At 38.1% G+C, this 26566-nt stretch overlaps 1 protein-coding gene across 7 annotated transcripts in view; it reads left to right on the top strand.

The window, feature by feature from the left end:
* FKBP5 (FKBP prolyl isomerase 5) overlaps positions 1 to 26566 on the top strand; it is a 105159-nt gene that overhangs the window by 59651 nt on the left and 18942 nt on the right. For all 7 annotated transcript variants that reach the window (XM_087438508.1, XM_087438510.1, XM_087438507.1 and 4 more), the window contains 4 exons: positions 1891 to 2033; positions 2972 to 3086; positions 19343 to 19499; positions 24335 to 24425. In XM_087438508.1, the coding sequence (XP_087294634.1) occupies positions 1891 to 2033; positions 2972 to 3086; positions 19343 to 19499; positions 24335 to 24425 (506 nt within the window). The remainder of the gene's footprint in view (positions 1 to 1890; positions 2034 to 2971; positions 3087 to 19342; positions 19500 to 24334; positions 24426 to 26566) is intronic.

Below are 26566 nucleotides of genomic sequence, written 5' to 3'. Positions count from 1 at the left end.
CCCACACTAAAACATAGCAGTCTTTGAAGAGTATCAGTGACAGGAGAGCAGCTTGTCAACAGCAGACTTCCCATTTCTTCAGATGATTCTGGACTGTTTGCACAGTAGAACTATATATGGGCATATAAATTGATACAGCCATTGTAAAAGAGCAGTTGGGCAATATCTATCAAATTGAAAATGCATATCCCTTTTGCACTTCTAGGAATTTACCCTCCAAATATACTTGCACAAAGTAGGCAAACATATATGGACAAATATCCTTATTAGAGTACTGTTGGTAACATGTTTCTCAGTAGGAGAGTGACTGGAATATTATGCGGCCATTGAGAATGAGGTAGATCTATTTGTATTTACAATGATGGTGATAATGATGGCTGTCCTTTATTAAATACATATTATATGCCAGGCACTGTGCCATGCATTTGACATATTTTATCTAATAATTCTTATAACAGCTGTATGGTAGGTACTATTATTATCTACATTTTGCTGATGAGGAAACTGAGGCACAGAGGTTAAATAACTTGCACAAGGTCACACAACTAGTAAGGCGCAGACCTGGTATTTGAATCCAGGCTGTCTGAGGTTAAAGCAGGCTGCACTTTTAGCTTCTAAAATGCATATCCTCTTTTCTACTGATGGAGAAAGATCAAGATACACATATTAAATGAAAAAGCAGTTCAGAACTAAATGTATAGTATGCTGTCATTTGTGTTTTAAATTTTTAAAAAAGCGACAGCACACACTGAAAGGATACAAAAGAAACATAACAGTGGCTTCTTACAAGGAGGGGATGGATGACCTTTTATCTCTCACTTTATATCTTTCACTGTTGTGTGTGTTTTAATAATGGGCATGTATAACATACATTTTTAACTAAATGAGTATATCTGATATTTTGAAAAGTTGTAATACTTAATGAAGACTAAGCTGAAGTCACGAGGGACAAACGCTGTACCCATCCCTACTTACATACCTTAGTATAGGGTTCTTGCTGTTCTAATATTCTACCACCAGCTCTCAGTTCAAGATAACAGCTCTCTTCAAATTGCTCTCTTCAAACAGCTCTCTGGGGTTCACTGCTGACCTCATCCCACTTGAATACCTGAGTTTCTGATTGACATAGCATCTCAATTTTGTATTTTATCCCTTTAAATTACCTACATTTTCTATTGTTTCCCAAAGGATTTGAGACTGCTTATTGTAACATGTAATTCCAGTTACATAGGCTAATATAGTTCTACAGTCAAGTTAACTTTTAGTTTCCTAGAAATAGACCAAAAAAAAAAAAAAAAATCCTGAGTTCTGTAGTTCTTGTGATTTGACAAAAGGACACATACCATTTTGTTTAAAAATAACAAAATACTTCTTTTCTTATTCTAAATTTTGAGAAGAAGTCTGTTTTATGGGCCCTTTTATGCAATTTATACTTTTCCGGTTGTTTCTTATTTGTTGTTTTTGTCTACCCAACTAAATTATAAGCTTCCTTAGGACAAATTCCATTTTCTATACTATTTTTGTTCCATCTCTGCCTAGAAAACATGCACTTATTATTATGGTTGAAATTATAAATTAAGCAACAGGTGCAGCCCAGCCACATTTCAAAGATTATGTTACTGTCACTTTTCAAAGACTTTATCTTTGTGCAGTTTAGAAATTGATACTACTTTCATCTCCTCAGCAGGGAATCGACTCTGATAGCCATCAGAAAAATCACAGTTTATTTCTTAGTGTATAGCTTTTACTGAGTTCTTTTGTTTTGTAGCCCCTACTTCCTAGCTGAGTATGTATTGTAAAGAATTGGAAATTTATTTGCACTTTTGTTTTATGACAGTTAAATCTTTTAATATGGCCTATAGCTTTCAACTGCCTTTTCCTTTCTCTTAGGCCAAGTTATTAAGGCTTGGGACATTGGGGTGGCGACCATGAAGAAAGGAGAGGTCTGCCATTTACTGTGCAAACCAGAATATGCATATGGCTCGGCTGGCAGTCTCCCCAAAATTCCCTCGAATGCAACTCTCTTTTTTGAGGCAAGTATGTGTGTGATGTTGCCCTGTTAGCATCTGCTCTACTATAGTGCTGGCTCTGAAGCAGCAGGCAGTGGAATAAGGAGCTAAGCTTCCTGTTGAGAATCAGATCCAACTTATTTATTTTGGAGCTTGGCTTCTTGAATTGTTTCCCACAAACCCAAGGGGTGTGTGCCAGTGCTTTCTTAGAAACGTGTCTCTGGCACAAAAAAGTCATATCCAAATAAACAAAAGACACCAGGCTTAGAATAAAAGTTCTGGTCAGTGGTGTGAGTATGACATACTCAAAATTGACTGGAAGACAGGATGGAAGTGTGGGAGATAAATGTTGAAATATACCTCAACCAAGTTGTGAGGTATTTTCATATTATAAAGGTTTGTAAATGTCACAGATCTCACTTCTTCATTAGAAGCAGTAGGTGGTGAAAATACATTTTTCATCCTGTGTTGAATAACATATTTGACCAAACCTTGTTAAAAAATTAAGGGGGAAATCCCTGAAACATCGTACCTAGGTAAAATACACCATTATTTGGTTGTGGGCCTGATTCGTAGGATTTATTCTTACGTTTTAAGAAGGGAATTCTATGAATCTGAGGTGGGAAATTGGCCTCTAGAGTCAGACAAAATAGTCCTGCGCCAGCACTTTGTAGCTTTGGCCGTCTGCCCACCAGGCAGTTTTCCTAGTATTTCCTGTCTGTCTTTGCGCTGCAGCCCCACAGGATGTAGTCCTAGACATTATCATTACATGAAAGTTCTTTCCAGGTATTGAAAAGTTCAGTGTCCTTTTTTTCCTACTTTTCCAATAACTAAGATGCATAGATAAATATAAAACAGTTTTATTTTTGTAAAATGAAAGGAGATTGGTTGCCCTGGCCTTTAAGTATGTTAAATTGGCTTTGTTTGGTCTTTTCTCAGCCAAATCCCTTTTTCCTTTCTAGATTGAGCTCCTTGATTTCAAAGGAGAGGATTTATTTGAAGATGGAGGCATTATCCGAAGAATCAAACAGAAAGGAGAAGGATATTCAAACCCAAACGAAGGAGCAACGGTAGAAAGTAAGTTGCATTCCATTTATGTGAATGAAATGGAGATTTCTTTTTTAAATCTGTTTATAGAAATAAATATATTGACTATGTCTCAAGAATAGTTTTAAATTCAACATTTATTTAATAATGACTTCATTTAGTAAATATTCATTCAACATGTACATGCCAGTTATTGTACGAGCTTCTGCAAACTCAAAAAATGAATAAAAGGTAATCCCATCCATCAAGGAATTCTTTTTTTTTTAATTAGGAGACTTTCTTCTTCTTTTTTTTTTTGTGTGTGTGTGAGGAAGATTAGCCCTGAGCTAACATCTGCCAGTGCTCCTCTTTTTGCTGAGGAGGATTGGCCCTGAGCTAACATCTGTGCCCGTCTTCCTCTATTTTATATGCGGGACGCCTGCCACAGCATGGCTTGATAAGCAATGCGTAGGTCCGCACCTGGGATCCAAACCCTCGTACCCTGGGCTGCTGAAGTGGAGCATGTGAACTTAACCACTACGCCACCAGGCCGGCCCCATCAAGGAATTCTTAGTCCATGAACTCCTTGGTGTGCCAGCAACTATATTAGTTGCCTTACATATTTATTCATTTATTTCTCACAATAAGCTTATAGGGTGGGGTTTATTATCCCCAAGTGAGAAAAGTGAGCTCAGAGAAATTGCATAAATTGCCCAATGTTACAGAGTTGCTAAACAGAGCAGTAGATTGTAGTCCCCTTCAGGGCCCTCAGACCCATCTCACAGTCTGTCATCAGGATAAAACAGTTCACTGTTTTAGTTATAGCAAAACTGGATAATAGTGTTCATTCTATTGTTATGTCAGGAGACCTGCGTTCAGGTTCTGCTTTGCCATTTATTGAGTGACCTGAAGCTATTCTATTTCTTTATTTGCTAAATTAGGAGTAAGGGCACTTCTGAAGACAAGGATAACTGATCACTCTTCCTCCCTCCCAGAGCACATTGTATATACCACTGCATACACTACTTGTCACTTTATATTGTACAGTACAGTCATGCACTGCGTTAACAACGTTTTCATCAACAACAAACTGCATGTATGACAGTGGTCCCATAAGACTAGTACCATGTAGCTAGGTGTGTAGTAGTCTATACCATCTAGGTTTGTGTAAGTACACTCTATGATGTTTGTATAATGATGAAATTGCCTAATGACATGTTTCTCAGGATGTATCCACATCATTAAGTGACACATGACTGTAGTCTCTCCTTATGACCGCAGGGAATGGTTTCAAGACCCCCAGTGGATTCCTGAGACTGTGGGTAGTACTGAGCCCTATGTATACTATGTTTTTTCCTATTGGTACATACCTATGATAAAGTTTAATTTATAAATTAGGCATAGTAAGAGATTAACAACAATAACTTATAATAAAATACAACAATTATAACAATGTACTATAGTAAAAGTTACCATAGATCTTAGCAACCTCAGCATATGAATTTTTTTTCTTAAGTCAAAAACTTTCACGTTTTCACTTAAAGGAGGCACTTTATGGCTTCTCTTCGGCATATCTAAGTTGCCAGCATCACTACTCTTGCACTTTGGGGCCATTGTTAAGTAAAATAGAGTTACCTGAACACAAGCACTGCGATACCACAACAGTTGATCCAATAACTGAGTCGGCTACTAAGTGACTTAAGAGGCAGGTAGCATATACAGTGTGATACACTGGACAAAGGGATGATTCATATCCCAGGGCAGGACAGCTCAAGATTTCATCACACTACTCAAAATGGCTCACAATTTAAAAGTTATGAATTGTCTATTTCTGGAATTTTCCATTTAATATTTTCCAACCACTGTTGACCCTGGATAACTGAAACTGCAGAAAGTGAAACTGCAGGTGAGGGGGGACTGCTGTAAACAGCATTTGCCCATTTCCCCAGTGTACAGTGAGTGTTTGAGGACCAGAGTCTTTCTTCATCTGTTTGTTTCCAGCATCACATACAGTGCCTTACACGCATTTGATGTTCAGTAAACGCTGTCTGCATGGATAAAGGTTTGAAAGATGACATTTACTGAGCTGAAGTACTTCAAAAAAGAGAGCTGAGAAAACATAGAGAAATACTTCCATTAAGAAAAAATCAGGGGGCTGGCCCGGTGGCGTACTGGTTAAGTTCATGCACTCCACTTTGGCAGCCTGGGGTTTGCAGGCTCTGATCCCAGGTGTGAACCTATGCACTGCTCATCAAGCCATGCTGTGGCAGGCGTCCCACATACAAAATAGAGAAAGATTGGCACAGATGTTCACTCAGGGCCAATCTTCCTCACCAAAGAAGAAGAAAGAAAAGAAAAAATCAAATCACTAAACAAGGATGGCAACATGAACTATTAAAGTCCTGTTTAAAATAAAGAGTTCGTTTAGGGCCGGCCCTGTGGCTTGGTGGTTAAGTGCGCGCGCTGCGATGCTGGTGGCCCGGGTTCGGATCCCGGGTGCGCATCGAGGCACCACTTCTCCGTTCATCCTGAGGCCGAGTCCCGCATACAGCAACTAGAAGGATGTGCAGCTACGACATACAACTATCCACTGGGGCTTTGGGGGGAAAAATAAAATAAATAAAATCTTAAAAAAAAAAAAAAAAAAAAAGCTAAATCAACTGTTTAAAAAAAAAAAAGAGTTCGTTTAAAACAGTAAACTAGAACAGTTGGTTTTCTTATCTTTAATGTTGTGTATACCACTTTGGACCCATATTTCATTTCCACAAGTCTGGCAAATTGGTTCAAATTTAGTTTTGGGGGTTTTTTTAATTGGAAACAGTTATAAATAGTGGTACTGTACTATTGCAGTCGAAGTGTTTAGATAGTTATCATTCATGATAAGTTTTAGAATAGATGAAGAGCTCAGATGTGTCATGTTGGAGAAATACCTAGACCAGAGGCTGGGAGATAGGGTGCTGGCTTTAGCTGACTCTGACGAGACCTCAGCTCTCTGGGCTTTAGCTTCCTTCCTATGCAGTGCCGCAGGGGTGGATCTCTTGATTTCTAAGGTCCTACTAGCCCTGAACTTTCCGTGATAGAATTCTAAATATTTATGAAAGTTATAGGAATGATAGAGAATTATCTTCTATATATTAACAAGCACTTTAAAAGCTTGTCTATAACATGCATTTTAAATTTTTATTATGAAATTTTCAAACATATACAAAAGTAGAGGTTTTCTTCCTGTGATATAGTGAGTCCTCAGACTCAACAATTTATAATATATATTTTAAAACTGGAGGTTTTTGTCAACTAAATTAAAAGGAGCAACTTTTTCCTAGTTGCAAACAGTGCCATAAAACTACCACTGTAGAGTTAACATTGGAGCAGGCTAAATTAAATCAAATCTAGTTTTTGGTAATACTTTCGATGGGAGTCATTTTTTTAACTTCTTGTTTTGAAATAATTTTTGACTTACAGTAAAGTTGCAAAACTAGTACAGAGCATTCCCTTATATGCTTCACCCAGCTTCTCCTAATGTTGACATCTTACCTGACCACAGTACATTTATCAAAATCAGGAAATTAAACACTGATGCAATACTGTTAACTCTGCTGCAGATCTTATTTGAATTTCACCAGTTGCCACGTCGACGTCCTTTTTCTGGTCCGTGATCAAATTCAGGATCCAACATTGTACTTAGTTGTCATGTTTCCTTAGTCCCCTCCAATTGATGACAGTTCATCAGTTTTTCTGTGTTTTTCATGACTCTTACACTTTTGAAGACAACTGGCCAGTTATTTTGTAGACTATCTCTCAATTTGGGTTTGTCATGGGAAATCATGTTTTCCCATGATTAGATTGAGGTTACACATTTTATGGGAAAACACCACGTAAGTGATGATGTGCCCTTCTCAAATCATCATTATCAGGAGGTACATGATGTTGATGTCTGATTACTGGTGATGTTAACTTGGGTCACTTGGTTTAGGTGGGATCTGCCATGTTTCTCCACTGTGAAGTTACTATTTTTCCCTTTGTAATTACTAAATATCTCATTGGGAGGGAAATACTAGGAGACAATGCAAATATATTCTTTTACATCACACTTTCACATAGTAATTTTAGCATCGTTTAGTGTTTTTTGCATGCAGCAGTTATAACTGTGGTATTTGCCTAATGGTGATTTTTCTGTGTCCACTGTTCCTTCTATATTTAATTCTATATTCTATATTGGAATTCTACTATAAGGAAGAGCTGCCTCTTCTCCCCTGTTTATTTATTCAGTTTATTTATATCAGTCTGGACCCATGGATATTTATTTTATTCTGAAGGTTATTATTCATTACATACTTATTTATTTTGTCACTCAAATTGTCCCAGATTTGGCCGTTGGAAGCTGCTTCAACTTGGCTCTTATGTCCTTTCAACACACCTCCATTGTGTTTTAAGCACTTCCTTACTTTTGGCACCACAAGATGCTCTAGGGTCATTTTGTAATTTCCCTGCCCTAGGCCTGGAATAAATCACTTCTCCAAGGAGCCTTGATTTCTTTTCTTGGAAAATGGTATTTAGAAACCAACATCTGGGTTCTAGGTATACTCATGCAATGGAATGTTATTGCTTCCAGAACCTCTTAGCAGACAGAGCTAGGAAATATGTGCCTCAACATGCATATATACACATGCGTATATAAACATCTGTATTATTTCCATATTTAATATATATTAAAAACCGTGAGTACGTACTGACACTGAGTACATACTGACACCAGTTTCTTTTGGTGAGGTCACATTGGTTTATAATATTATATAAATTTCAGATGTTCATCATTGTATTTCGACTTCTATATAGACTGCATCATGTTCACCACCAAAAGTCTAGTTTTCATCTGTCACCATTCATATGTGCCCCTTGACCCCTTCCGCCCTCCCCCATCCACTTCCCCTCTGGCAACCACCAATCTGTTCTCTTTATCTATGTGTTTATCTTCCACATATGAGTGAAATCATATAGTAATTGTCTTTTTCCATCTCACTTATTTCACTTAGCATAATACCCTCAGGGTCTATCCATGTTGTTACAAATGGCAAGATTCCATTTTTTTATGGCTAAGTAGTATTCCATTGTATATACCACATCTTCTTTATCCATTCATCCCTTGATGGGCACTTAGGTTGGTTCCAGGACTTGGCTATTGTGAATAATGCTGCAGTGAACATAGGGGTTCATATAGCTTTTCAAGTTAGTGTTTTCATGTTCTTTGGATAAATACCCAGATGTGGAATTGCTGGGTCATATGGTATTTCTGTTTTTAATTTTTTGAGAAATATCCATACTATTTTCCATAGTGGCTGCACCAATTTACATTCCCACCAGCAGTGTATGAGGGTTCCTTTTTCTCCACATCCTCTCCAACACTCGTTATTTCTTGTCTTTTTAATAATAGCCATTCTGATGGGTGTAAGGTGATATCTTGTTTTGATTGCATTTCCCTAATAATTAGTGATGTTGAACATCTTTTCATGTGCCCATTGGCCATGTGCATATCTTCTTTGGAAAAGTCTGTTCAGATCCTCTGCCCATTTTTTGATCAGACACTTCCAGTTTCAATCCAACACCACAGGTTTGTTCTAGCCTTCTCCCTTAGCTTATTTGAAACTCCTTTCTGCAACAGTGAGAAACCTGGCTCACACTGTCCACAATACATTTATTTGCTCAGTCATAGTATATACATAAAGTAGCTTCAGAATTGCTAACCTATATCTCTGTGAAAAACAAATTTCCTAAGTAGGAAATATTTGTGTATGATTCCTTTTGTCATTAGCCTTATAAGCATACATTGAAAACACTGTTTTCCAACGTAGGTTAGTTCTTTCTTCCTCACTTCCTTCAGTATGGTTGTTAACTCATTTGTGATACTGTTAGGTTCATTGGTTACTGTTCTGTTGGGGTTCTCCCCACACTCCGGTTGATTTTAATTATGTGTTTGTGTTTTGGGTATATGAAACTTTACCATGATTCTAAACAGTACAAAATGATATACTCTTAAGTGTTATTCGCCCTCATCCGTACTAACCTGTTCCCATTTCCCCATTATTTCCACCCTGCTGTTACCTACTTCCTGTGGGTAACCAATCTCATTAATTCCTGGTTTTTTATTGTTGTATTTCTTTTGCGGAAATGAGCAGACACATGTTTCGGGGTTTTTTTTCCCTTATATCCCCTTCCTTTTTGCATGAAGGGTAAAATACTTTGAGTGGAATTTTAAAAATGTATTTGAATAATCCTTTATGTAATTTTGTTTTTTCTGTTTTCAAATACATTAAGAAAGGGCAATAACTAACTTTTTTTCTCTTGTCTGGTTAGATTGTACTTTCCTGGGAAATTTTAGAGTAAATGGTTTATTTTTACTTTCTCTCCCAAAAGCCCTTTTTGGTTTTCTGGAACAAATCAGTTTTATAAAAATTTATCATATTGTATTTTCACTCATCAAGGTAAAGATGTCCTGCTTTCACTGTTTGAAACAAGTTAGCTATGTGTGGGAGGATGATAGAAAGTTGACTTAAGAGTGGTCCCTGTCGGAAACCAAGATTGCCTCATTCTTTTTAACATCTTGTTAGTCTTTACCAGTTTGCTTTTTTTTGTAGCATCGCTCATACACTTAGGTTCACAACCAGGTATAAATCCTAGAACTAAAGCCAGTTCTGCAGTAAAAGAGAACAGTAGATGGTGATCACCCATTATAATATGTCATTAAATCACAAGAGGTACAAAGTTTCTGTCACTTCTGTTTAAAGGTACAGTGAAGTAGTGAGGGGAGGGGACAGACAGGCTTTGGAAGTGATAGACTTGAATTTTGAATCTTGGAATCACTACTTAATATTTTTATGACTTTAGACAAGTTACTTAACCCCCTTGAGCATCCAGTTTTCTCATCTGTAAAATAGGAATAATAACAAGACCGACAGGTCTTGCGACAGTTAAATGAAGAAAGGTGCCTAGTACATGGTGGACACTTAATTTCTTTTTCTGCCCTCTATATTATCTTTATATAATTTGTTTTGCTTCCTTTAAATAGATTTAAGGAAAGAAATCCTTGACTCCTCTTTCTCTTATATCCTACATCTGCTCTATCAGCAAATCCTTTTGGCTCTACCAGGGTTGACCAAGAACCCATGATTAATTTGTCTTTGTCTTTAATAACAGTCTTCAAATTAATTATGTATCTTCTTTATAGTAATCTTACCTAAATCATATTTCTCCAGGATTTTTGTTTATTTGGTTGCTTTTGTTTGTTTTTTTGTTGAGGTACAATTCACATATAACATTAGATTAGTTTCAGGTATACAACATAATGATTCAATATTTGTATATATTGCAGAATAATCACCACAGTAAGTCTAGTTTAACACCCATCAAACAAAAAATGTTTGTTTTTTGAAGAGTAATGTTACGGACTGAATCAAAAGGCCTTTACTGGATTGTGATCTTTTGCTTCCTTTTAATAATTTGTGTGTCTCTCTGTGGAAGAGACAACTTACATTAGTTTGACAGGATTTCTTCTTTCTTGAAGAAATCTTGATTTTAACTTTGATTTTTTACTCTCTGTCAGGATCCTAATACTTGCAAATCAATTTTTAGATTCTGTTCCAGTGTGCTTTTTCCTGTGTCAATTAGGATGACCATCTTGGAATTTTTATTCAGTGTTGTCCTTTTCCCATTAAAAAAAAGTCACTGTGTTCTAAGGTACTCTAATTGACATTATTATGATGACTGATACTTTAGTCATCTACTTTAGTTTAATTGCCGGTAGTGGCTACATTGTTAGTTTTAGGCTTTGCTTTCTTAGAAAATCCAATCTGACTGACAAAAGGCTCTAAATAGCTACCAGCTCCTCTTCCCCCAACTTCCCTTCTTTCTGATTTGTTAACTTCAGTGCTTGGAGTGGGCACAGCAAAATGCTGGCTGTATGTTGCTCTCTTGCCTCTTGCTTCACAGTGCTTTCAACCACATTTGAATGCAAAGAATGAAGACAATTGGCAGTATTTTCAAATGTGAAGATTTCAACAGAGTAATCTGCAGGATCAAGTTGTTGGAGTACCCTTCCCTCTCACCTCCTTTCCCTCTCCAAATCCCACTGAAATGAGAGATGGGATTGGGGGTGGAGAATGGTTTCAAAAGAGAGGAAGAATCCTTATTAGTACTGGAAAATAGGGAGACTACAAGAAATGGATCAGAACTTATGAAGAATTTCTAGAATATATAAAGTACATAAAATTGGACTGATGGAAACTAGACTCAGGAAACCCAACCCAAAACAGGTGTAGAGAAGACCTCTGCAGAGGTGCATACCGTTCCTCTCAACAAGCTGGGGCAGAACTCCAAGCTCACTGTCAGCTGGTGCAAGGGAGCCAAAGCAGGCTATGGGGCAATCGTCAGGGTTGTTATAAAACAATGTGGAACAGCTGGGCAGTAAACCTCTAGTGTAGTAGTTCTCAACTTTGACTGAATTGAGAATTACCTGGGGAGCTTTTAAAATCCTGATGCCCAGGCCTTACCCCAGACCACTTAAATAAGAATCTCAGATCTCAAAGGATGGAACTCCAGGCACAAGTATTTTTTTTAAAACTCCCCAAGGAATTCTAGTTTGCAGCCAAGGATTGAGAACTACTACTCTAGGGTCTGGCTGTACTTTTGCTCCCAGACTAAAGCCAGTAAGGCCAGATTTCTAAAATAAAATAGGGATCTACCTCAGAAGACTCCACGCGTTAGGACTTGGACTAGAGAATGAGAATGTAAAGTATCTTGAAACTTTTAAAACAAATTTGAATGGGAAAAAAGTGAAATAGCAGCTCTGCACAACAGGTAAATATGCTGAAGTGTTTTGCTTCTGAAGTAAAACTTGTTCAGACGTCACCAGTGGGGAAAGTTGTCCCCAGCCTTCCTGTGCACACTGTACTCAGCACGTAGGAAATGCTCCATAAATACTTGTGGAATCTTCCCCCTTAGATCCCCACAATCAGCACCTCTTTTGGGAAAAGGCCTACCATAAAAATATATCCAACTGCTTAGAAAAACTGTACCAGGTAACTGTAATCATTTGATCTTTCCAAATCCTTCCTTTACAATATGAGCAGACAACAAAGAATCATCAGCAAATACCATGAGAAAGAAGCACCAAGGTAGACTTAGAAGAAATAGAAGAGAACTTTTAAAATACTAATTACTATCTTCAGAGATATTTAGCAGGATATTAAATTCATAAGTCAAAAAACCAGCTTCTCTGGAAAAGGAGAAGGAGGACGAGAGAGTTTCTGGAAATTGAGAATATGATTATCAAAATTGGAACTCAGAGGAATGGTTGAAGAGCAAACTGGACAGTCCCTGCATTCTGAATTAATGATCTGAAAGATAGTCAAGGGTATCTCAGAACAAAGAAGAATTAGAAGACGTGGATGATAAATCAAGGATAGGCAATATGCATCCAATCAAACCTGTAATAGAAGAAAACTTCCTGGAGAAGACAGAAGAGTTTTAAGATTGAAAGGGCTAGTTGATAGTGACATGTAGGAATAAAGTTTGCTTTTTCACCTAGATACATCCTGGTGAAATTTCTTAATTCCATATCTTAAAAGAAAATTCTTGGGCTGGCCTGGTGGTGTAGTGGTTACATTTGCCGGCTCTGCTTCAGTGGCCCAGGGTTTGCAGGTTCAAATCCAGGGCGCGGGCCTACACACCACTGATAACGCCATGCTGTGGCTGCGTCCCACATACAAAAAAAAAAAGAGGAAGATCTGCACAGATGTTAGCTCAGTGACAATCTTCCTCAGCAAAAGGAGGAGGATTGGTAACAGATGTTAGCTCAGGGCCAATCTTCCTCACCAAAAAAAAAAAAAAAGGAAAGAAAAAGAAAGAAAGAAAGAGAAAATTCTGAATTGGGAAAAACAAGCTATGGGCAAAGGAGTGAGAATTAGAATGACATCAGACTTCTTGTCCATGACACTAAATGATAAAAGACAATGCTTTGAGCTTTGTCTATAACTATGAGTAATTTGAACCTAGGATTCTGTACTCAGCCAAACTATTTAAGTATGAGAACAAAATGAACTTTTTGGAATATGCAGACTCATGCTGTTTTTGGAAAAAGTACTATAGGATATAATACTAAAACACCACAGAAAATAAAGCCAAGAAGTCTAGACTCAAGGCATAAGAAACATTAGTGAGCGAGAAAGTAATTTCCATAACATGACAATGAAGTTGGATACATTTATCTTGAAAGGTCCCTGGAATGGTAGAACTATAATGTTAAAAATAATAATAGCTTAAGAGTCTGGCGTTAGGTTCTGGGTCATTTTAACAAAATGTGGTGTGGATGGGAAATGGAGAGGGGAGGCAAAATTGTCTAAAATTATTGTATTATTCCAGGGGAGATTATGCTGATTAATTGTTAACATTGATAAAATATAGATATATCTTTAAATGATTTGTTTAAAATTTAATGGATGTTACTAGTAAGAATTGCGTGTAGAACTTCCAAACCACCCAGTGTAGAGTGAAGGAGTAGAGGAACAAGGAAAATTTGATCAATCCAGTAAAAACAGGTAAGGAAAAATAACTGGAAAACATTATATAGAAAACCTAAAATAAGGTGGTAGGAATAAAACCAGTCATATCAGTGATTACAAAAAATGTGGATGGGATAGTCACCTATTAAAGGCAAAAATTCTCATAAGGTGACAATGACAAAATCTAGCTATATGCTCTTTATAAATAAAACTCTTTATAAATAAAACACAAAAAACAAAATGGTACCAAAAATTGAAAATAGAAGGAAGATTTCACTCTATGTTGAGATCTGACAGAGCTGTGAGGCTTTGGGGGTTTGTTTTTCATATGTTTTTGAAGTATTTGTGAATGTCCTGGCAAATAAATCCAGGAAGAGGGAGCAAATTCTTGAAACCATTTTATTATATGTTTCCACAGAATAATGAAATGTGCCACTTGGTCTAAAATGGATAGTGTTTATTCTTTCAAATATTTTGGATTTATATAGCTCCTTCTAAAAAGATATCTTCAAGTCTTCAGGTAGAGTAAAATCTTAGTAAAAGATAGTCTTTTTCATTAAAAAAAAAATCCAGTCAATGGATCGTTTATTTTAGAATAGTATTAAAAAACAAAAGTTCCCTATCAGTAAAGAATTTAAACATCTCTCAGAATTTATTAAAAATAGGAGTACTGACTAATATATTCAAAAAGGAAAGTTCCTATAAATGAGTGAAAATTACTACCGTTTTCCTTAATTCCCTGTTTTCAGATTAATCATTAAATAAATATTTACTTTCTGGCCCTGAACTGTGTGTTGGGCACTGTGAGGTACAAAAGAAGCATAAGACATTGCTTTTGCCTACTTTGAGTTTTAGTCATACTTCGACAGCTGTCTCTGTGGAGCCATTAAGTGGTTTCTTATACCAAGTTCTAAAACATGTTAATCTGATATAATTTACCACTAATTACAGGAAAATAATCATAGCTAACATTTATTGAGTTCATCTCTGTGTATCTGCACGTAACCCAGTGTCTTCACTTGGTAGACACCATGACACATGAGTGAATGCCAGGCACTATGCTAAAAGCTTTAATTCAGTCCCTAATTTAATGCTCTCAACAACTATGAGTTACCTAATACTATTTCCCCTATTCTATAGATGAAGAAACTGAGCTTCAGATAATTTAAATGACCTTACCCAAAGCCACAATTGTTAAGTGGCAGAATGGGACTAGAATCCAGGTCTGACTAAAGTGCTATACTGGTGTGAAGAGGAGTGGTGAGGATTTGTGTTGGTATAGAATTTATTGCTGTGTGTATGCTTCCTATTTAGACTAAGATACATAAGTCATTTGCATTGAAGCAGCCAGGTTCTATGCCTGCTCTCAGTTAGCATCTGTCCCTCAGTTCTACAAGCTGTCTTACAGTGTTATTTGTTCATCTTGAATAGTACAAAATGGTGCAGAGGAGGAAAGGGGGCAATTTAGGGGAAATCTGACCACCATGCCTGACGGGAACAGTTTCTCTTCTAATCAGTGATTAGAAATCCATCTCTGCTTCCTCATTTGCCTTTTCAGGGGGTCATTAAGATCGCACTCTCTTGGATGCTCTGCTCTGTTAGGCAGGAGACACAGGCAGAGAGATACTCATTTGGCATGAATTAGACAGCAGAGAAAACCCTTGCCGAGTGGGAGTAACCTGTCACAACCTGGTTTTCTCTGGCCAAATGACCGGCCTTGTCTAGTAGTAATGCCCTTACAACATTCCCATTCAGATCCCCATGACCCAGTCATTGTTTTGGGAATGAGTGCAAAGCGATCAGACACCGACTACTATAATTAGAAAAGGGAAAAACAGACACTTACCAGAGCTAACGTCTTTAGGCTGGAGCGTTTACAGCACTTTTTTTTTTAGGTTATGGACCTTCTTTCTCAGTTTTGCTTCCTAAAATACAAATTATACAGTTTTTGGGTTCTTGTATTCCAGTTTTTGTTACTGCAGTGCACTCTCCTTCCTTTTCCCCCCTATTTTAATCGGAGTACAAATTGCTGTCAGCACATCGAGTTCATGTGCCAGCCACATTCAGAACAGGGTGTTCTGTGCTCTTCAAAACAAAATCGCTCTAGGGCAGTAAGAGAACAATAAGTCAGAGCTCCAGTTTAAGTGATGTTTTGCAGCAGACCGGGCTCACTTGATGTGGTTACACTCGGATTGCGCAGCTAAACTCGGGTAATTTGGTTTGGTTTGATTTCATGGGGTTTGGAGGACCTACCCCCCCCCTTTAAGTTATGTAGACTTTAAGTCAAGAGAAAATGTTGCTCCTTTTTAACTTGTGCATTTCTTTCTCTACCAAAAAAACCCTAAGTAGAAGCATCCTGTATGTACTTTTATTCTCTTTGGGCACGTCATAGATCATTTACTTCCCGTAAATCATGCTAGTTGGAATTAGCAACAGACCTCCTGAGCCCTAGAGGCCGAGCTCCCAGTGAGTCATGATGGTTATTATTAAATATTTATTAAGTGAGTATTTTCACTGAGAGATGCAAGGTCAAAAGCAACCATGGGTCTTCCACAGCCAGAGCTGCCACGGTTTTCTTTGGTAGCAATTATTGAGACAATTAAAAAAAAAACTGAATCTATAGGAGCTAGGCATGTCTGCATCTATCACTGTGAAGGGGGCCCCTACTGTGGCAATCAGCAAGCATTTCTATGGCTCCAGGGTGCTGTGTGAGTTCTTGTCAGTGGTCTTGTAGAACTTGTCACACCAGTGTTCCAAGTTTAGCAACCAGTTAACATAGCGATAACCTTTGCTACCTGTAGATGTAGAGAATCAATGGGCTGTATACTCCGTGAGTCTATGCTACCTCCTCTTGCTCTGACATTCCAGATAATGTCAGTACAGTCATGTGCTGCATAACGACGTTTCATCTCAACTGCAGACTGGACCGCGTATACAACAGTGGTCCTGTAAGATTAGTACCATATAGCCTAGGTGTACAGTAGGCTACACCATCTAGGTTTGTGTAAACATACTCTGTGATGTTCACATGATGACAAAATCACCTAACGACGCATTTCTCAGAACGTATCCTGGTCGTTAAGTGGCACATGACTGTATTAAAAGGTGGTGGTTTTACATATACATATAAACTGGTGTGTGTGCTTATCAGTTTAAAATTTTATGGTACTGTAGGTAGTGCTTGTTCAGGTCCAATTTAGAAGAGTTAGATTTACCAGAAAAAAAGATTAGTCCTTATATAAAGTACATAGTAAGTATTTATAAGAGCAATTTTTTGCAGATTTTTACCTTCCTGTTAGGTGGCCACAAACATTGATTCCATCATTTATCTCTCTTAGAGAGAGCAGCTGCAATGAATGTTTTGTTTTGCTTTCTTAATTATGCCTTCATTATAATTTGACTTGAACTTTTTTTTGGCTTGCTTGCTTCACTTATCTTTCCCAACATGTGCATTAGTAGCCAATCCTTTTTTTCCTAATATGGTGGGTTACCGTATCTAAAGAGAACTTCTGAAATTATTTATATAATTTTAATATAAAGCACATGCATCAAGCTGAAAACCAGCCTAGGAAACTAACACACAGGCAGGAATCCTTTGCAGAGTCTGGATTTCCTGTTTTGAAAACACATTCAAACTTGATCAACCAAAAACCACAATGAATGTACTTATAGTTTCCTCCCCCACTAAATGTACTCTCCTTTAGGGAGGGAGATCCTTCTAACAATAAACCTTAGACAGAGATCTGTCAACTAAGTTGTGAGCTACTAGGATAATAAATCTCAATACTTGAGATATTCCACAATATGTGGGCTAAAATTCACTTTGCTTAGCAAATCTTTTTTCATGAAAAGTGTCATTGCATTAATCTAAATTAAATTAAATTTCTTGGGCAGGTTTAAAAACATTTACGAACACGAACTTTTCAGAACTCTCAACTCCTTTAGAAACATAGCTTTTACTCTAGTAAAAATATCTTAAGCCTTAGGCTCCTTGCAGAACCTCTCTAGTATGTATGTATTTGAAAGTAATAAAGTTGAATTTATCTTGAAAATGTTTCCCAATTCAAAAGAATTTTCAGTGTGCTGAAAGTTGAGTTTTTTTATCTGGAGCATTCCGAAAGTGAGTGTAATAGAGAGAATCATCTGCGTTTGGCATAGGGGACATAGAACAAAATCCCTATCTGCCAGCTCCACCCCAAGAGCCAGGCTAGCTCCTGTCATTTGCAGGGTCTGACTTGAGAGTCCGGCCTTCTGTAGTTTGGCTAAAGCTTCTTAGACTCCATCCTATGTCTGCGATGGGAACAAATCGGGATATTAATCCTAGCAAATGCAAAAGGGGTAGAGCGCTTCAAAGCGTAAATGTTCAGGTGACGTTTTGGCCCCTAGTTTCTACACCAATGCTGTTTACTCTTCAGGGTTTCTCTCATTTCTGAGGCCTAGGCTAAAGGTAACCCCATCAAATGATTAACTACGGGCATTAGCTCTGAAGCTGGTTTCTGGCCTATATCGAGAGTTATGACTAGGTCATAGACTCATAGAATTTTGGAGCTTCAAAGGACCTTTGAGATCATGTAGTTCAAAAGTAGAGTAAGTTGGAATTGAATTTGTATTCAGAAAATAATAATTGTCTCATGGAATGAGTATAACAGAACAAGTGATTTTTAGTCTCTTTAAAGGAAGTTATTCATCTAAAGTAGAGCAACCAGTCTTAGAAAAGAAGCATTTTAGGAAATCATTACGTTTGAATCTAGGCCATCATATATTACAGAAGTAAGAATAAAGGATTTTCTTATGAAAGACAAATTATTATATTGCTTGGCGATTGTTGTGCTATCATTCAAGCCATCCATTTTGCTTATTGCGTCAAAGACCTAAATGGAAAGGAATGAATATCCTTAATATTAAAAGAAATTGGAAAGTTTCAGAGAATTGTTTATCCTAGAAAAAAATGTCTAACTGATCAAGAAAAAATATATATCTATGTTTTTCCTGTTTTGTCTTGAAAAAACATAAAAGCCCCTTATCTGATATGAAATTACCTTGGGAATGAGCTGAGTGAGTTTGAGCGGAATGCGAAATTAGGCCCCAAGAAATTGACCATTGAAATTTCAGAGGTTAAATAATTTGATTTGTGAAGTTATAGTAGACTGTTGATTTCTTCACACTTTACATTTATATTCCACTAAGGGATATAGCTTGTTAGTTATTGATGATGTTGCCTTTGGATTTTCCATTTTTATTCAAATGTATTTGTGAATGAGACTAAGAATCTTAAAGAAAAAAAAGAGCTTCTGTATTCAGTTAATCTTTGTATATCATTGGGGAAATAGCCATTCAGTTTTTCATTCAAGCATCTGAAGCCAAGATGGAGTTATAAATGTTTAAGCCATTATATACTTGATATTAAATTTGTGACGTTTTGATAATTATCTATTAGTAATCTAGTATTTCTTGATCCTGTGTTATAGGTGAGGAAATCTGTCATATAGTAGGTTTAAACTAAACCTATGTTTCCACTTGTTTTATTACCCCCTAAGCTATCTTATTGATATAGTTATCAACCATTATATGTTGAAACTTAAAACAGAAATATGATTGCTCTTAAATTTTCAGACTGGGTGGACTAGGCTTCAACAAGACATACCTGCATGTGTCTAGGTGAAACGAGAAAGGGGCAATACTCATTTAGCACTTCCCTAAATTAGCCAGTCCTGAGGAGCAGCTTCATTGACTGTCCTGTCTGCTCTCCCGCAGTCCACCTGGAAGGCCGCTGTGCTGGAAAGATATTTGATTGCAGAGATGTGGTATTCATCGTTGGCGAGGGAGAAGACCACGACATTCCAATTGGAATTGACAAAGCCCTGGAGAAAATGCAGCGGGAAGAACAATGTATTTTATATCTTGGACCACGGTAAGCAGCATACCAGTTCAGTAGACAGTGAAGTTATCTAAAGAACAGGAAGATGCTTGCTTTTTCCATCAGTGTTTTGGTATTTTTCAGTGAAGTTAATGCTAACAGTGGAAACAATTAAATCAGGCTACAGTTAGTCATGGAGTGAATTAATGGGCCTTACAGTATCACAAACGTTTGTGAGCCTACTTGATTGATGTTTGTTAGGGATGAGACTGATAGACACATTTTGCTTGTTTGTTTATTTGTTTTGCCTACGATATTGCCAAGAGAGGAAGCTATTGGCCCTTCTCACATGATCTCTTGTCCCCTCTTCCCTTTTCTCTAAATTAGGCATGAGGCAGTAAAACATGTGGGGGTTGGAAGGAGAAGAAGCATTTGGATGATTTATTGCCACTTGAATTTGTGCCACCTGTTCTTATACAAAGTCCCTGAAAAAAGAGTGTTCTTCCTGGATCTAAAGGCAGCGGAGATGACTCATTTTTGCCTAAATTTTTCCCATCATAAGGATATCCATTAGCACTTCCAAGCTTAGAACTATCAGACACTAACAGTCTCTCTTGTGGAAACATGTTTGGTATTATTTTTAGATCTAAAATTATACCATGAATCCAACCCTTGTATCTTGAGAAATGGACCCTTGAGAGAAACCAGGGTGTTTTGATTCTGTTTGCATGAAAGAGCCTCTGCTTATCTCGTGTCTCCTCCCTCTCTGGCTCTTTGGATATCAGTCAGTAGGCTTTTGAGTTATTGAGAATCTGACGACCTGCACTTACCAATAGGTAACACTGTGCCTTTTGCACAGTTGCTTGCCTTTGTGGAGCCTCAATAGTAATCCAGTGGCATATTTACCTTTGCCCTGATGCTTGAGCCATAATCCTATTTCTCAAGTTATGTTGTAGCATGCCACTGCCCTGAAGGATTTTGGAAATGAAAATCCTTCCAAAATGCTGTACAGCTTGAACCCTGAACCCTTTAGAGCCTTCACTGAGGCACCTTTTATTTAATACCTTCTTTTTCTCCCTCATATTCTCTTTTCCACTACTATATTCCTGCTTCATTGTGTTTTATTTACATTTACTCTATATTTTTAGTTTATTCTCAGGTGAACCTTTTTCTCTCTTTCTATAAGGAACTTTTTGAAATCAAGTAGAAGATAGAGAAGGCTATCTCCTCCATATTCAAATAATGTCTAATTGTTTTTAATCTAGCATTCCGAAATTATAGTAGTTCTGGACTCATATAGAGAGAGTGGTATTTACGTTCAGTGTATGTTTTCAGATTTAAGCCCCCTGAGGATAAGTTCTGTATACATTGTGAGCATATGTTATTATGTGAGTCAGTTCATTAACACTTTAACCTAGCTGACAAGGCAGTTGTGGGGGCAGATGTCTCAAGTTTAATGGCAAAGAGAAACAGAAATTATCCTTATATTTATTAATGCAAATAGTTCCTTGCAAGTTTAAATTGTTTGTTGTACCGTTAGTGGTTAAACCCTGCTATGCAGCTCACCAGCTGTGTGCACTTGTGTGCGTCTCTTAACTCTCCTAAGCCTCAGTTTCCCCTTCTGTAAAATAAGGGCAACAGTATTTACCTCATAAAGTTGTGGAGGACTAAATGAGATAATGCATGTAAAGGACTTAGCATAAGACCTGACACGTATAAACCCTCAGTAAATTAGCTATTATTGCTGTTGTGATGACTGTCTTTCTCTTCCATTTTACTCTCAGACCACAGAAAAAAGGAATTCCTATTTTAACGTATGGTAGATTTTTCAGATCTTTTCAGGCATAAAAGTAGTCAACAAGTTTTCATAAATTTCTAGGTATAAAAAAATTTTTGTATGTTTTATGGAAATAATTCAGTGTAGTTAGGAACATGTTATTTTCTCTTCAAGATGTTGGTTAGTATGTTGAGGAGTTACATAAAGTGCATACTCTGCAATAGGAGACTAATCTATCCACATGTGCACTGAGTAATATTATCCATGTACGTAGAAAATCCCTACACACTGGACGTGTTGTGAGTGCAATGAATTCACTTGTCTGATTGAGAATCCCACTTACACAGGACATTGCATCTGAGTGCTGCTATAAATATGGCTGTTGCGGATATATGCTCTCTCTTACTCTTGGTGTCATCTGTATTTCATTCTCCAAAAGATTTCCAGGGCATACCTTCTCTTTGATTCTGATAGACTCCTTGGCAGGATGTTTTTATAATAAGAAATTCATAAAACACTTCCAAAGAGCCCATTTTCTCTCTTTTCTCATCAGGACAATATCTTTTATATTGTTTTAAATATGGTGACTGAATAATCATTTTCATTTAAGGTAAAGTATGGCTAGTTTTAACTTTTTTCTTCCTTATGTTTCTGTCCTGCACTAACCCCAGTCGAAAACTTAGGCTGCCAAGAGCCATAGTGTGTAATTATCAGGCAGTATGGGTCAAAAACTAAACAATTTTCTGGGGACACACAGAGTCTGAATTCAAATCTTGGCTCTACCACTACCTCTTTGTGTGACTCTCAGGAAGTACTTCTCTCTGAGCCTCAGTTTCTTCATCTGTAAAAAGGGAGCAATTAGTAAGAACTTATGGTACAAGTGCTTCTTGTATGCACATAAAGGCTTAATGGTCATTAATAGTCATTATTTATATCTCTGCTCTCTGCAGGCAACTGTTAATTCAAGAACATTAATACTGGATTCTCTCTGTTACCGTAGCCCAGCTTGTCTTTGAGTTGTGTCCTGGAGTTCCATTTGTGGTGTTCTGTCTTTCAGTCAGAGCATTTGTGTGCCCTGGGTCCTTCCTTGCCCAGGCTGGTCTAGCATGTCAGACAACTTTCTGTATAATATGAAAAGTCTGGTTAGATGCTTTCAAAACAGTTTGGTGTGAGCTTACGCCTCCCCAGGATGATGTGCTCCACATACATCTTCACAGAATCTCTTCATTTTTACCCAAGAGAGGTTATAGAAATAATATCCTTCTTCAGTCTTCTTTAATCCCATTGATGATAACCGGGACAATTTGGTACCTCCCTCGACCTAACCCCCACACTCCCTACCCCTAGCCATGGGACCCCTATTTGTGAGTTCCTCTAAGGCAGCTTTTCTCATCCTCAGCACTATTGACATTTTGGACTGGATGTTTCTTGGTTGTGGGGGCTGTCCTGCGCAATGTCGGATGTTCAGCAGTGTCCCTGGCCTACACCCACTAGATGCCAGGAGCATCCCCCTAGTTGTGACGAACTCAAAATCTCTAGACATTGCCAAATGTCCCGGGGCGGGGGCGGGGCGGAGATTAAAATCACCCCTGTTGAGAGCCACTGGTCTAAGGCAAGTGCCAGCTCATCTGTTGGATTTGTACCTGTTTAGCACAGGGCTGCAAATATAACATGCTGTCAGTATGCTCAGTAAGGACTCCCCTGCCTGCCTAGTTCCCAACAGTTAAGGAATGTTCTTTATTTACCAGATGGCAGAAACAAAAATAGGAGATACATAGGTCTAAGAGCTCACAGTAGAAAACTAGTCACCACTTCCTAAAATTGGCCACTGGTAATTATGTCCTTTGATTTCTTTGCTGAAGATACCCTTTGCCCTGCTGTTAGAACTACCACACCCCATCCCTGCCTCTACGTTCCACCTCCCACATTCTCATTGTATCTCTGTGCCTCTCTCTGGCTCCAGCTTCCATTTTCTTGTGTAACAGTGGAGGTGAGTGGGTAAGCATTTTCTTCCTGAAAAATTCAGGCGAGGGGTAGAGAAAGTGGTGCAAGCAGCAACATACATGCACTCCCACTCCAGCCCTTTTGCCACAGAGAAAATTGGAGGTATTAGCATTGACCTGGTTTGGGCATCTTTCAACCCACAGCCTGAAAGTTTGGATTTACTAAGTTTTTTGCAATGCCATTCCGAATATTAAAGAGTAGCTTGGCTTGAAACAGATGGGAACAGAATATATTCCAGTGAACACGTTCCTAATACACTGGGCATTGTTCTAAACACTGGGGAACCACTGAACCAGACGAGCTCCCCCATAACTTCCGTTCTAGTAGATGTGTGCTCCTTGAATGCCTTGGATTTGTTAAAGATCTTAAATGATCCAAAAAAACAAATTTATAGATCCCCAGCTATTTTATTCAGTAAGTTTTGGCTAAAAGATCTAGCGTTTTAGAGTGTGATAGCCACAGAGCTAGGAGAGTATTCCTCTTGACGAGGTGTTCGAGTTTGCCGGGGCTGTTCTTTTTGATTATATATTTGTTATATCATTTGTGTTTCCTAGTGTGCTTTTTAAAAGTCTTGAAAAAATACTGTGAGAATGTATTTCCTTCCTGATCTGTGAGCTGATCCCCCCACTTATCTGACTGGAAGTGGTACTGTTGGAAGGGGACAGCACTTTAAAGTGAAAAGCTTATTAAGACATACCTCTAACAAACAGCGCTGTGACACTTACAGTGCCTGTCTTCTCTGTCCTGCGGAGAAAGCTTCGGGGAAAAGGCCTAATAGCCAAATAACGGCTGTTTTATAAGAACTAGATATAAAATCAACCAGATAAAAAGGCAGTGACATTTAAGATCACATTAAGCAAGCTGTCCCAAGGAGTACAGGTGTCGCGTTACATGTAAATGTGAGGGAGAAAAGAAAACTAAATCTAGCCTGGTTTCTTAAAGAACCACAGCAGTGTACTTGGCAGTCTATCTTCTGATCAACATCTGGTTTGTCTTCAGGGTCTCTGATGTGCGTAGTTTGCAAATGATAGCTCTATGCTAATGTGATGCCTGGAAGTCCTCAAATACGCCAATTCTTTTCAAGTTTTATTTTTACTCTCCATTTCAGATATGGTTTTGGAGAGGCAGGGAAGCCTGAATTTGGCATTGAACCTAATGCTGAGCTTATATATGAAGTTACACTTAAGAGCTTCGAAAAGGTGAGAAAATAGCAACTTCTCTGAAATCATGGTAGATTTCTTCTTTATCTACTTCCTATAAATCAGTATTTTATGTTACTAGGTGGTGTTGATAGATGGTATTTATTTGTTTGTTGTGCTTTTCGTGATCAAGTTTGTCTCTTGTCCCTGACCCTGCTACTGGAGTATGGGACAGTGATACAGCACAGCTGATATATAACCGAGGAGCTCAGTGTTCTTATTTTGTTCCTATGTGTCAGCCTTTTTTTTTTTTTTTTTTAACTTTTTTGGGTAGAATCCAAGACTTGTTCCCTTATTTGTTCCTAGACTTGTTCTTTTTGTACTTTTTTTCCTGGGTTGAAGACAAAAAGGTTCACGTTCTGCCAAGCAGCTCCTTGGGGGAGCAGGGCGCAGTTTTCCAGGGCTGAACGGATTGTACCCTTCTCGGGAGTCATGAAGAGGCCTTCTCTGTGGCTCCAAGTTATTATCCAAAATGCAAGCCTTCATGGGCCACCAGGCTCTATGACAAGGGACACGAGACAAACCTACTAACCCTAGGCCTTTTCTTTTCATACCTGTCCAAGTAGAAAAAAGAGAGTTTGTCAGTTGCCTAGAGTTCCAGAAACGGCATGCCTCCTTGAGCATAGTTCCATCTCAGGCCTGCCCCCAGAGGCTCCTAGCGGCAGCTTCACTGGACAAACACGAAGCACATGCCTGAGCTGAGTATGCTGTTGTGTTCAGCTAAGTCTCCATTGCGTCACAGAGCCCCACCCTTCCCTAAGAGCCTCAAGAACTGCATCTTGTATGCCGTTTTCATTCCCGTAGTGTTACCTCCATGTTCTGTACATTGAGTTTTGGACACCTGTTTATATTGTATTAGAGGAATGTGGTTATTTAGACCTTTGGCTTTCCTATTTCCATTTTATAAAGTAACTCCCACTGCCCCTTTCCATCACTGGCCCAGTGGACATTGCTTCTTTAGGAGCATTCTTCACTGTGGTATGCCACAGTGAACCTGTGCTCAGTCATCACTGCAAGAGTATATTCCATGCAACACTACTTGGTATATTTGAAACCACATGAAGGTGTGTGATGTTGTTGGGGGCAACATGATTTAATTCTCTGCCTCATAGTGTTAAAAATATATTTATACTCTGTAAAGACTGAACCCAATATAAAAAATGCAAAGGGCCCGTGTTACTAGATTTTTAAATAATAGAGCTAAATTGTTAGGAAGCAACATAGGGTTGCCAGAAAGACTAGTAACTCTCTCATTATTCATTCACTTTAAAAAGGGGGAAGGAGGCTGTGACACGAGGAATACACCTCTAATTGTCTTGAGTAGAGAGAGTTTTAACTACCCACTTAAGCTTCATAATTTCTATGCAGTAAATAGCACTGACACAGCCATTTTCACTTTCCCTAGGACCTCACATTGTTTATTGACTATGATCCGTCTAAAGCCAGCTGTTTGTAATGAAAGTGCAGTTGTCTAGATTTGTATCTTTAACGGTGGAGAGTAATTATACACATAATACAAATTAGCAGATGATCATGAAATCATTTATCTATGGCTTTGAAATGGTATTTTCACCTCAGCTTTACCCTCACAATTATGTTTTACTTGAAATTCCTCAAGTATACATCTGCAAATTGATGTAGTTTGGAGGCTTTAGTATATCTGGTTGTTTTAGCGTGGAGAGAAAACTATATGACCTGGAATTTTTAAAGTTCTGTATGGATAGTGGCTGGCCTGGTGGTGGAGTGGTTAAGTTCACATGCTCCACTTTGGCAGCCTGGAGTTCGCAGGTTCGGATCCTGGGCACGCACCTACACCTCAGGCTCATCAAGCCATGCTGTGGCAGCGACCCACATACAAAATAGAGGAAGATTGGCACAGGTGTTAGCTCAGGGCCAGTCTTCCTCAAGCAAAAAAAAGAGGAAGATTGGCAACAGATGTTAGCTTAGGGCCAGTCTTCCTCACCAAAAAAAAAAATTCTTTATGAATATACAACTGTGACTTGACTAGGATAGTGTTCCCATTTTAGAGTTGAAAAACTAAGGCTTGAGAGAAACAACATGCTGAAATTATCATAGCATTTAGTGGTGAAGTTTGCAGGAGGTAAACAAGGGACCCTGGCTTTCATTGTGTGGCCTCACCT

Source organism: Ceratotherium simum, chromosome 13 (assembly GCF_057802395.1).
Source record: "Ceratotherium simum simum isolate JZ-2026a chromosome 13, ASM5780239v1, whole genome shotgun sequence".
Classification (NCBI taxonomy): Eukaryota; Metazoa; Chordata; class Mammalia; order Perissodactyla; family Rhinocerotidae; genus Ceratotherium; species Ceratotherium simum.
Note: the sequence above shows the minus strand (reverse complement) of the source record. Positions and strands in the feature narration are given on the sequence as shown.